This window comes from Somniosus microcephalus, chromosome 9 (assembly GCF_052327205.1).
Source record: "Somniosus microcephalus isolate GS21.2 chromosome 9, FLI_Smic_1.0, whole genome shotgun sequence".
Classification (NCBI taxonomy): domain Eukaryota; kingdom Metazoa; phylum Chordata; class Chondrichthyes; order Squaliformes; family Somniosidae; genus Somniosus; species Somniosus microcephalus.
Window position 1 is genome coordinate 241,286,652 of NC_140995.1, and position 12,742 is coordinate 241,299,393.

At 47.5% G+C, this 12,742-nt stretch overlaps 1 protein-coding gene across 1 annotated transcript in view; it reads left to right on the top strand.

The window, feature by feature from the left end:
* The window catches only part of abcc10 (ATP-binding cassette, sub-family C (CFTR/MRP), member 10), a 257,280-nt gene that overhangs the window by 72,823 nt on the left and 171,715 nt on the right, over positions 1-12,742 (top strand). The window contains exons 3-4 of the mRNA XM_085998249.1: positions 4,678-4,767; positions 9,557-9,749. Of these exons, the coding sequence (XP_085854375.1) occupies positions 9,589-9,749 (161 nt within the window). The 5' untranslated portion in view covers positions 4,678-4,767; positions 9,557-9,588. The remainder of the gene's footprint in view (positions 1-4,677; positions 4,768-9,556; positions 9,750-12,742) is intronic.

A 12,742-nucleotide genomic window follows, 5' to 3' on the forward strand; every position in this document is an offset into this window, starting at 1 on the left:
CTTTGTGTGTAGAAGTGTTTTCTAATTTCACTCCTGAAAGGTCTGGCTCTAATTTTTAGACTATGCCCCCTAGTCCTAGAATCCCCAACCAGCAGAAATAGTTTCTCTCTATCGACCCTATCTGTTCCCCTTAATATCTTGAAAACTTCAATCAGATCACCCCTTAACCTTCTAAATTCCAGGGAATACACCCCTAATTTGTTTAATCTTTCCTTGTAACTTATACCTTGAAGTCTGGGTATCATTCTGGTAAACCTACGCTTCACTCCCTCCAATATATCCTTCCTAAGGTGTGGTGCCCAGAACTGCTCACAGTACTCCAGGTGTGGTCCAACCAGGGTTTTGTACAGCTGCAGCATAACTTCTACCCCCTTGTATTCTAGTCCTCTAGATATAAAGGCCAGCATTCCATTAGCCTTTTTGATTATTGATTATTTTGATTATGTCCTTGTGGCACCTTAGAAGGAGCCAGAAGCATAAAAATATAATGCCACTATATTCTGTCCTGCACTAAATTTCTCTCACCCATCACCCCCCATCCTCAGTGAGATACATTGGTTCCCCATCCAGCAACACATTAAATTTAAAATCTCATCTTTGTCTATAATCCCTTTTCAAATCCCTCCATGGCCTCGCCCCTCCTTATCTCTGTAATCTCCTCCAGCCCTGTAATCCCCCGAGACTTTTGTGTGCCACCGATTCTGGCCTTTTCAAAATCCCCAATTTTAATTGCTCCACCATTGGCAGTCGTGCCTTCAGCTTAAAGGTCTGGAATCCCCTCTCTAAATCTCTCCGCCTCTCCACTTCTCTTTCCTCCTTTAAGATGCTCCTTAAAACCTACTTCTTTGACCATCATCTGCCCTAACATCTCTGGCTTAATGTCAAATTTTGTTTATTTTTGATAATGCTTCCGTGAAACGCCTTGGGACATTTTATTATGTTAAAGGTGCTACATAAATATGTTGTTGTATAAATACCTCCATGGCTTTGCTCTACCCTATCTCTGCCATCTCCTGCAGCCTGATATCCCCTCCCAAATGCTCTTTTCCTCTAACTCTGGCCTTCTGTGCATCCCTCATGCCTTTGTCTCTACCAGTGGTGGCAGAGCTTTCAGTTGTTTGGGCGTACTCCCTGCAACTCGGGGACGGTAACATAGTGGTAATGTCACTGGGCTAGTAATCCACAGACCTGGAATAATGATCCAGCAGATGCGAGTTCAAATCCCACCATGACAGCTGGGGAATTTAAATTCAATTAAATAAATCTGGAATAAAAAGCTAGTAACAGTAATGGTAACCATGAAACTATCGAATTGTTGTAAAAACCCATCTGGTTCACTAATGCGCTTTAGGGAAGGAAATCTGCCGTCCTTACCCGGTCTGGCCTATATGTGACTCCAGACCCACAGCAATGTGGTTGACTCTTAACTGCCCTCTGAAATGGCCTAACAAGCCACTCAGTTGTAACAAACTGCTACGAAACACAATAATAAGAATGAAACCGGATGGCATCAACCTCGGCAGCGGCTACGGACACGGCAATGGCACACCTAGCCCAGTCAACCCTGCAAAGTCATCCTCACCAACATCTGGGGACTTGTGCCAAAATTGGGAGAGCTGTCCCAACAGCCTGACATAGCCATACTCACAGAATCCTACCTTTCAGCCAATGTCCCAAATTCCTCAATCACCATCCTGTCCCACCGGCAGGACAGACCCACCAGGGCTGGCGGCACAGTGGTATACAGTCGGGAAGGAGTGGGAGTCCTCAACACTGACTCCTGACCCCATGCTGATTACCACCTACTGGGAGGAGGAGGCTCCATGAATATCCCCATCCTCAATGATGGTGGAGCCCAACACGTGAGTGCAAAAGACAAGGCTGAAGCGTTTGCAACCATCTTCAGCCAGTAGTGCCGAGTGGATGATCCATAGCGGCCTCCTCCTGAGGTCCCCACCATCACAGAAGCCAGTCTTCAGCCAATTCGATTCACTCCACATGATATCAAGAAGCTGCTGAGCACACTGGATACAGCAAAGGCTATGGGCCCTGACAACATTCCGGCTATCGTGCTGAAGATTTGTGCTCTAGAACTAGCCGGTCCTCTAGCCAAGCTGTTCCAGTACAGCTACAACACTGGCATCTATCCGACAATGTGGAAAACTGCCCAGGTATGTCCTGTTCACAAAAAGCAGGACAAATTCAATCCGGCCAATTACCACCCCATCAGTCTACTCTCAATCATCAGCAAAGTGATGGAAGGTGTCATCGACAGTGCTATCAAGCGGCACTTACTCACCAATAACCTGCTCACTGATGCTCAGTTTGGGTTCTGCCAAGACCACTCCGCTCCCGACCTCATTACAGCCTTGGTCCAAACATGGACAAAGGAGCTGAATTCCAGAGGAGAGGTGAGAGTGACTGCCCTTGACATCAAGGCAACATTTGACCGAGTGTGGCATCAAGGAGCCCTAGTAAAACTGAAGTCAATGGGAATCGGGGGAAAACGTTCCACTGGCTGGAGTCATATCTAGCACAAAGGAAAATAGTTGCGGTGGTTGAAAGTCAATCATCACAGCCCCAGACATCGCTGCAGGAGTTCTTCAGGGCAGTGTCCTAGGCCCAACCATCTTCAGCTGCTTCATCAATGACCTTCCCTCCAACATAAGGTCAGAAATGGGGATGTTCGCTGATGACTGCACAGTGTTCAGTGCCATTCACAACTCCTCAGATAATGAAGCAGTCCATGCCCGCATGCAACAAGACCTGGATGACTTGATAAGTAGCAGGTAACATTCGCGCCACAGATGTGCCAGGCAATGACTATCTCCAACAAGCAAGAGTCTAACCACCGTCCCTTGACATTCAACGGCATTACCATCGCTGAATCCGCCAGCATCAACATCTTGGGGGTCACCATTGACTAGAAACTTAACTGGACCAGCCACATAAATACTGTGGCAACAAGAGCAGGTCAGAGGCTAGGTATTCTGCAGCGACTGTCTCACCTCCTGACTCCCCAAAGCCTTTCCACCATCTACAAGGCACAAGTCAGGAGTGTGATGGAATACTCTCCACTTGCCTGGATGAGTGCAGCTCCAACAAAACTCAAGAAGCTCGACACCATCCAGGAGAAAGCAGCCCGCTTGATTGGCACCCCCTCCACCACCGATGTACCATGGCTGCAGTGTGTACCATCTACAAGATGCACTGCAGCAACTTGCCAAGGCTTCTTCGGCAGCACCTCCCAAACCTGCGACCTCTTCCACCTAGAAGGACAAGGGCAGCAGGTGCATGGGAACACCACCACCTCCAAGTTCCCCTCCAAGTAACACACCATCCTGACTTGGAAGTATATCGCCGATCCTTCATCGTCGCTGGGTCAAAATCCTGGAACTCCCTACCTAACAGCACTGTGGGAGTACCTACACCACACGGACTGCAGCGGTTCAAGAAGGCGGCTCACCACCACCTTCTGAAGGGCAACTAGGGATGGGCAATAAATGCTGGCCTTGCCAGCGACGCCCACATCCCATAAAATGAATACATTAAAAAAAAAACTCCCTCTGTAAACTTTTCTGTCCCTTCAGCTCTCTACATTTAAAACCTTCTCAAAACTCATCTCCAAAACCAAGCTTTTGGTCACCCCTCCTAATCTCTCCCTTACTGTCTTGGTGTCTGTTTCCTTTTGCTTACTTGTGACGCACCTTGGCATATCTTAGGAACATAGATTAAATGGGTCAGGTGGCCTCCTTCTGTGCTGTACTATTCTATGATTCTATAGGAAGAGGAATAGGCCATTCAGCCCCTCGAGCCTGTTCTGTCATTCAATTAGAGCATGGCTAATCTGTATCTCAACTCCATTCACCTGCCTTGGTTCTGTAACCTTTAATACCCTTGCCTAACAAAAATCTATCAATCTCAATTTTGAAATTTTCAATTGACCCCCAGCCTGAACAACTTTTTGGGGGGGAGAGTTCCAGATTTCCACTTGTGTGAAGAAGTGCTTCCTGACATCACCTCTAAACAGCCTCACTTTAAAGGTGCTATAAAAGGCACAACTTCCATATCCAATGATGTTTGCAAGATTGTGGTCAGAGTTGCTGCTATTTCCTCTCTGACTCTAAGTAATGGGAAGAGGAGAAAAATGAGTTGTAATTTTTCTTCTTGATGGTTATCTAGTGACTCTTGCTGAAGGATGACAGGATCGCCCTTGGCTGTAATGTCCTTCGTGGTGAAATAGCTTGTGTGACACTCATTATTTAAGTTCACTCATGAAAAATGCCCACTTAGGTTGAGTACCCGAAGCTGCTGATACCGTTGATCACTTCAGGAGAGGAGGGGAAACATTTTAAACAATAATTTAGCAGCAATGAACTTGAAGGATATGCATTTCGGCGATTTTACCAGACTGATTTTATACTTGGTTTTATCTGGCATCAGAACAGTTACAGCTGGTACCTGACCTCGCAGAGACTTGGCAGTCATTATTGGCCAGACAAAAAATCTGCAAAATTGATTTTCAATAGCTTGTAACACTGAATGCTATATAAAGCTCGGTTGCTGGTGTATAGATCCAGAAAACATTTACAATTTATGATATGATCTGTGAATTTTCATGATAATATTCTGCAAAGAGTTTCTTTTGACAGTTTTCTCCTCTTTTCTCTTCTAAAGGCATTGACTCCTTGCTGGGCTATGGCTCCATGGGCACCACTTGTCTGGCAACTTGTCCAAGTAGCCATTCTTGATCTGTGAGCCAAAGCAGTGAGTATGAGCAGACTTTGACCCCCAATTGAGCCCAACCCAATTTTCCCTAAATCCCACACATGCAGTTTTCAGCAGGGGCCACTGACTAGTGAACAGGGCGGGAACTCCAGCTGATTGTTTTGTTCCCTCCCTGGCCCAGAGGTGCTGAGGCCAATTATGGTGCCCCCTTACTGCTGTCCCACTTAAATCAACTAATTCAGCACCGACTGGGGTTGAAGCTGAGACGTTTAGCTCCATATGGATAGCTACACACTTAGTTTAACAAGTGAGCCAGTGGGGTGTTCCTTTGTTAATTGTCCTAGTCTCCGGTGTTAATTGTTCCTAACCCCTCTTTTTATATAAACCAAAAACAGACATTAAACAAATAAACTGTAACAAAAAGACCAATAAACCCCTAAACAAAACTTAACCAATCAAATTAAAATTTGGTTATTTAAACCGACTACGCACTCCAGTCCCCGCGGCGCCCACCGGTCACGAAAGAGCTCGAGCTCGCCGGCGGACACCGCGTGCTCCATCTCCAGGGCCACCCGGCCGCGAACATGGCCGCGGAAGAGAGGGAGGCAATCCGGCCGGACGACCCCCTCGGCTGCCCGCTGCCTGGACCAATTAATGGCTTTCTTGGCCAGGCCCAGGAGCAGGCCCACGAGGAGGTCCTCCGACCTGCCCGCTCCCCTCCGCACTGGGTGACCGTAGATCAAGAGCGTGGGACTGAAGTGCAACCAAAATTTGAGGAGCAGCCCCTTCAAATAGTGGAAGAGGGGCTGCAACCTCCCACACCCGACATAAACATGGAACACGGACGTTCCTAACCCTCTCTTTTTGTATAACCCAAAAACAGCCATTAAACAAATAAACTGTAACAAAAAGCCCAATAAACCCCTAAACAAAACTTAACCAATCAAATTAAAATTTGGTTATTTAAACCGACTACGCACTCCAGTCCCCGCGGCGCCCACCGGTCACGAAAGAGCTCGAGCTCGCCGGCGGACACCGCGTGCTCCATCTCCAGGGCCACCCGGCCGCGAACATGGCCGCGGAAGAGAGGGAGGCAATCCGGCCGGGCCAGTGGGGTGTTACCTTCAAAGAATTAATTATCAGCAACACAGTCATGTGCCTGAACATGATTTATTGTTGGCAATTATCATTTTTTCACCATTAAAAGATCAATGTGCATCAGCAAATTTATTAATAGTGCTTTAAAGCTGAAAGGATTCACAGACTTCGGATACACTCTAGGAAAGTTGGTTATTTGATGTCAGGTAAATGCTATATTTTTATGGACTATGTTTGTTTCAGCTGTGTAAAGAGTGATGGTGAAGCTTTGAGAGGCAGGGATTTGCCTGGATTTGGGACAGAAACTCGACAGTGAAGGAAATTAGAAAAAGCAACTCAAATAGGTAGTATAATGTACAATTGGTTTTACAGGTTGACGTTGCTCATTTACAAGGTTTTTTTTTTACACAGTGAGTTGTTGTGATCTGGAATGCACTGCCTGAAAGGGTGGTGGAAGCAGATTCAATCGTAACTTTCAAAAGGGAGTTGGATAAATACTTGAAGGGGAGAAAATTGCAGGGCTATGGGGAAAGAGCAGGGGTGTGTGGGACTAATTGGAACGCTCTTATAAAGAGCTGGCACAGGCACAATGGGCTGAATGGCCTCTTTCTGTGCTGTAAATTTCTATGATTACATTATTTTGCTTTTCATCCTCCCTGTTCTCTAACTTAAAAAGATGGCGGGTGACCTGATATCACATATCTGCCAGCAATATGGTGAAACTGGCTTCCAGGAGATGCTTGAGCGGAACTGTGAGCCAGAGTATTGGTCCAGAAATTCGGCTCTCCACGGGTGAGTACGCACGGGGTACTCACCCGTAGGCCCAATGGAAGTGCCGGTTTCCTGCATGCACTGTGCATGCATGAGAAACCGGCTCTTCCATTCCCCTGAACGAAGGGGTTCAGAGTTTGAGCACGTGCGCAGGAGAGGCTGCGCGTGTGCATCGAACTTACATTTTTTTTTACAGGTTTTCCCGGGAGGGCAAGTCTCCAGAATTTACACATTTAAAAAGCAGGCGTAAGGCCTGCTTTTTACAAGGTAAGTGGTGAATTAATTAAAATTAAAACATTTTTTCCACGTTTATTATTTTTAAATACTTTAAAGCAAGGTAAGTTTATTTTTAGCCCCGTTAGAAAATAAAATTATTTTTTTCAATAATTTAAATTGTTTAAAAGTTATTTCATGTAATTTATAGTTTATTTAAAAAATGTGATTTAAAAAAAAAATTATTTGAAGATTTAGTGATGTTTTGGGGCCCGTAGTATTTATAAGTTAAACTTATGAATGGGCATTCCCTGTTCCGATTGGCTCTCCATGGCCCACGTGATCCCAGGGGACGCATCGAACTAACTGCGTCCCTGGGATATGCAAGCACTGCGCTCCGGCAGTTGGAGCAGGCCCAGGATCGGAATTCCACGGGGGCCCACAGCTCAACGGCCGGCGCGCTAGGTAAGTGCAGGTCAGGGGCTTGCACCTGTGGGAAGCCCCTTACCCGAATTTCTGGGCCATTGTGTGTTTAAGTATCAGCATGCCGCCATTCACATTGAAAGTGTTCAGCTGGATTGTCAGGGCAGCAGGCAGAGATACCCAGTGGAAGTGAAATGATGGCAAATGATCCAATCAAAGACAACATCCTGATACTTGCTTGCACAGCAGCATTGGAAGAATCTTCTAATGGTCCAATGGGTCAATATACCACCTATTGTAGTACAGATCAGTAGATTGCAGATTTATCCTCAATCTGTGTTGCGTTATCTTATCTCAGCTGGGACAGCAGTTGGGATGGTACAACTGGATGGCTCTGAGCATGGATGGGATGGGAAAAAAACAAAAGGCATTCTCACTCCTGGTTCCCATCAGGTGAGGACAGGAACAAGCTTGGCAATTATGCTTTAAAAAGTTGAAAAGCTTGTCAGCATGCAGAGAATGCTCTGATCAGCATGATTGTAACACCGGCATTAACCGATTTGAAATAAGTGTATTAATACCAGTATGAATATAACAACGATTGGAAAATCTCGGCTTGGCTGTCTAGGTTCACATATGAAAAATGTCCCCTGCTCAAGGCAAAGAAGTCCCAAAGCAGAAGACGAGTACTTTTGAACTGGAAATAGGCTTGTAGCCTCCGGTTACAGGGGAGTGCTCTCTCAACCAACTCGCAGCTATTGAGAAGTAACCATCTTGGTGCAAGAGCGCATCGTTGTTGAGAGCCCGTGTCAGCAGCGGAGGGGCGGAGTTATCCCGCTTCCGGCTCCAGCCCAGTGTAAGCCTTTATTTACTGCCTTTATATTTCGCCAGTAAAATGGCAATCGGTGAGAAGGAATCGATAAATGAATAAAAGCCCGGCGGGGAGTCTTAGTCTCCCTATACTTAAACCCCGGGTCATTCGCTTACCCTTTATACAGCCACAAGCATAATTTTAACTGATGTTTTTGGTATTTCCACTTGTGTATTTATTTAATGCAAGTTACAAATCAGCTCCAAACCCTGACTGGAGAAAAGTAACCGCAAAAATCCAAACTTCCCCAGTGTGGGAGAAACCAAACTTTCACTCTCTACTGTTGATCGGTGTTTGCTTCTACATTACAACAGCAACAACTTGTATTGATATAGCACCTTTAATGTAGTAAAACGTCCCAAGGCGCTGCACAGGAGTATTATAAGACAAAAAAATTGACACCGAGCCATGTAAGGATAAATTAGGACAGGTGACCAAAAGCTTGGTCAAAGAGGTAAGTTTTAAGGAGCATCTTAAAGGAGGAAAGAGGTAGCGAGGCGGAGAGGTTTAGGCAGAGAATTCCAGAGCTTGGGGCCTAGGCAACAGAAGGCACGGCCACCAATGGTTGAGCGATTATAATCAGGGATGCTCAAGACGCAAGAATTAGGTGCAGATATCTCGGAGGGTTTTTGGGCTGGAGGAGATTACAGAGATAGGGAGGGGTAGAGGCCATGGAGAGATTTGAAAACAAGGATGCGAATTTTGAAATCGAAGTGCTGCTTAACCGGGAGCCAATATAGGCCAGCAAGCACAGGGACTTGGTGCGAGTTAGGACACGGGCAGCCGAGTTTTGGATGATCTCAAGTTTATGTAGGGTAGAATGTGGGAAGCCAGCCAGGCGTGCGTTGGAATAGTCAAGTCTAGAGGTAACAGACATTCTGTGCTCACCCCAGGGATCACTTTCCAGTGTGCACTGTGACCCACACACCAGAACGTTCAGATTTGATTCCCAGTCTGTGCCGAGGCAAGTGACCTGGGTGCCTCAGATTGGGAGGGGAAAAGTGCCCGAATTGTCCATTCTTGGTTGCTATTGAGTGTCTCACAGAGAATGTGGGGCAGTTGTTCTAGGCCTGGTCCCAGGTACATTTCCAAAAGGAGCGACTAGGAGCCCGGCTGATTTTAGGTTCCCGAACCCTGGACGTTGGTGCCAATTGTAGCAGCCCCTAACTCCTGCCTTAGCTGAACTCAGCTAACTCGGGACCAACTGGAAATTGAATATTGGACCTTCCGGCTCAGACCACACTTGGGTGATGTATTTGCTCACCGAGCCATCAGTTAACCCTAGTATATTTTTTAAAGAAAATATTTATTCAAAAGTTTGCTGATTTTTGAGGGAAGATGATGCCTTTATCAACCTGTTGCTGCCACTGCTTGTTGTGTCCACTTTGTAAGGCTGTTCTGATTCTGTGCTTGCTACCTTATTTATATAATAATGTACTGTCTCTTTCCTAGGTGTTCCCTGATGCTGTGGTTTCTACCGTGGCATGGCTGACTTCCTGGCTGCATTGTGCGACACCGATCGTTCTAACCCATTTCCAGTGTGGGACAATGGTAGTGTTGGGTATTGCTTCACTCAGTTGGTCCTTAATGTGCTGCCAAACACCGCTCTGGCTTTCGTCAGTGCCTGCTACCTTAACACCCCTCGGTAAGTGAGTTCCACACCTGTGCTATTCTATCAAGTTACAATCTCCTAGGTCAGCGAGCACAGGGGTGATGGGTGAATGGGACTTGGTGTGAGTTAGGACACGGGCAGCAGAGTTTTGGATGATCTCAAGTTTATGGAGGGTAGAATGTGGGAGGCCGGCCAGGAGTGCGTTGGAATAGTCACGTGTAGAGGTAACCAAGGCATGGATGAGGGTTTCAGCAGCAGATGAGCTGAGGCAGGGGTGGAGATATTATGGAAGTCTTGGTGATGGAGAGGATATGGGGTTGGAAGCTCAGCTTGGTCAAATAGGACACACACAGATAGTCGAGTGATGTACCGGAGGTGGAAATAGGCGATCTTAATGATGGTGCAGATATGTGGTCGGAGAAAAGGGGAACAGATTCAAAAAATGTGAGTAGAATTATTTGCTGTTGTTGAGTGTAAATGCCGACATAGACTGGTTGGGCCGAATGGCCTGTTTCCGTGTTGTAACTTCTATGTAAGGTTTAGATTTTAATCAGTTAAACAATTTAAAGCTAAAACTTTCCGATGTATTACTTATTTTATATCTTCAATTTTTTTAAAAACCATCCCCAGAATGGTGCGATGGAAGTGTCACCTGTTTGCTGGCTGTAAGGGTCCTGAATGAAATGAGTTTGAAGAGTCGTAGCCCACTACCTAGTGGGCAAGCTGCAAAGCACAAAACTGTCTCCAATTTGGTTTGACATCGTCAATTTCACTCAGAAAGGCCACAGGTTGGCTGGTGTGCAAAAAGGAAAAATGACACCTGGTGCAGCAGGGTCACTCTTCCGAGGTTGCGGCTGAGTTGCATTTTAGAGGTAGTGTAGACAAGCTTCCCTGCATCGAAATGCTGTTGCTGAACTGGGAGTGCTCAATGCCAACACTGAATGCCCAAAATGAAAAATATTACTTTCCTAAGTGCCAACATCAGCCATGATCTTAGTGAATGGCGGAGCAGGCTCGACGGGCTGAATGGCTGACTCCTGCTCGTACTTCTTATATTCTTATCTCTCAGCTTGATCACAAAAAGAAAGTAATATAAAATTGATATACCTATCAATTCATTCCATGAAAAGTGACGAGTTAAGATAGTAACTATAGGTTTTTATTGGCTAAATAACAGAGCCCACCCTCGTGGGTGATCGGTTCCAACAAGGAAGAATACTAGCCAAGCGGTCACCTTTATACCTGGGCAAGCAGGCGGAGCCATGGGCGGAGTCAGCTGAGGTATGCCTAGGTATAACAGCGTGCGTGGCAAGAGGTAACCTTGTGTAGTGATAACAACAGTGTAAACAGTGATAACAACAGTGTAACAATAGTGAACGGTTGTGAACGATAACAGTGGTTTACCACATTCACCTCTTGTTTAAAATTGAGTCCGGCGGGGTGAAGTGTACTACCAGTTCGTGTATGTCAGTCTATCAGGAGGCCTCGTAAGCCTTTCTGACCGGCGCAGCAGCGGCGGCGGTGGTGCAGTATCTGGTGTTAATGCTGGTGCCTGCGTGGTCGACGAAGGCCCCTGGGGTTCCGGCATGCCGCCTACAGGAGCTGGATTTGGGGGAGTGGTGGGGGATAACGGTGGTGTCTCAGGGGTGCCCGAGGGTGCGAGGTCTCGCAAGGAGACTGCGTCCTCCCGCCCGTCTGGGTATTCCACATAGGCATACTGGGGGTTGGCGTGCAGGAGGTTCACCCTCTCGACCAGGGGGTCCGTTTTATGGGTCCTCACGTGCTTCCGCAGCAGGACGGGCCCCGGAGAAGTCAGCCATGTTGGTAGTGAGGTTCCCGTAGTCGACTTCCTGGGGAAAACGAACATTTGCTCATGAGGGGTGGCGTTAATGGCGGTACAAAGCAGTGACCGGATGGAATGGAGCGCTGCCGGGAGGACTTCCTGCCAGCGAGAGGTTGGGAGGCCCTTAGACTTTAGGGCTAAGAGGACGGCCTTCCAAACTGTCGCGTTCTCTCTTTCCACCTGGCCGTTCCCCTGGGGGTTGTAGCTGGTGGTCCTGCTCGCAGCAATACCTCTCGCGAGCAGGAACTGGCGAAGTTCCTCACTCATGAAGGATGAGCCCCGGTCGCTATGTATATAGTTCGGGAACCCGAACAAGGCGAAGAGGTCGTTCAGGCATTTGATGACCGTGGTACTGGTCATGTCTGGGCAGGGGATGGCGAAGGGGAAATGGGAGTACTCGTCAATAATGTTGAGGAAGTACACATTATGGTCAGAGGACGGGAGGGGCCCCTTAAAATCGATGCTCAAGCGCTCGAAGGGGCGGGTGGCCTTGATCAGGCTTGCTCTGTCCAGCCTATAGAAATGCGGTTTGCATTCGGTACAGGTTTGGCAGTTCCTGGTCATGGTCCTGACCTCCTCGATGGAGTAGGGCAGGTTGCGGGCCTTAATGAAGTGGTAAAGTCTAGTGACCCCGGGGTGGCAGAGGTCGTTGTGGAGGGTCCGCAGTCTATCAACTTGCGCGTTGGCGCATGTACCTCGTGATAGAGCATCAGGGGGCTCGTTGAGTTTACCAGGCCGGTACAAGATATCGTACTCGTAGGTGGAGAGCTCAATTCTCCACCTCAAGATCTTGTCGTTCTTGATTTTGCCCCTCAGCTTGTTATTAAACATAAACGCAACCGAACGCTGGTCGGTGAGGAGGGTAAATCGTTTGCCTGCCAGGTAATGCCTCCAGCGTCGTACCGCTTCCACAATCGCCTGGGCCTCCTTCTCGACAGAAGAGTGTCGGATCTCAGGGCCCTGGAGGGTCCTTGAGAAGAAGGCCACAGGTCTCCCCGCCTGGTTAAGGGTTGCAGCTAGGGCGAAGTCGGATGCATCGCTCTCCACTTGGAAAGGGATGGACTCATCCACTGCGTGCATTGTGGCCTTCGCAATGTCTCCTTTTATGAGGGAGAAGGCTGCGCATGCTTCTGCCGTCAGGGGGAAGGAGGTGGACTTCATGAGGGGTCTGGCTTTGTCCGCA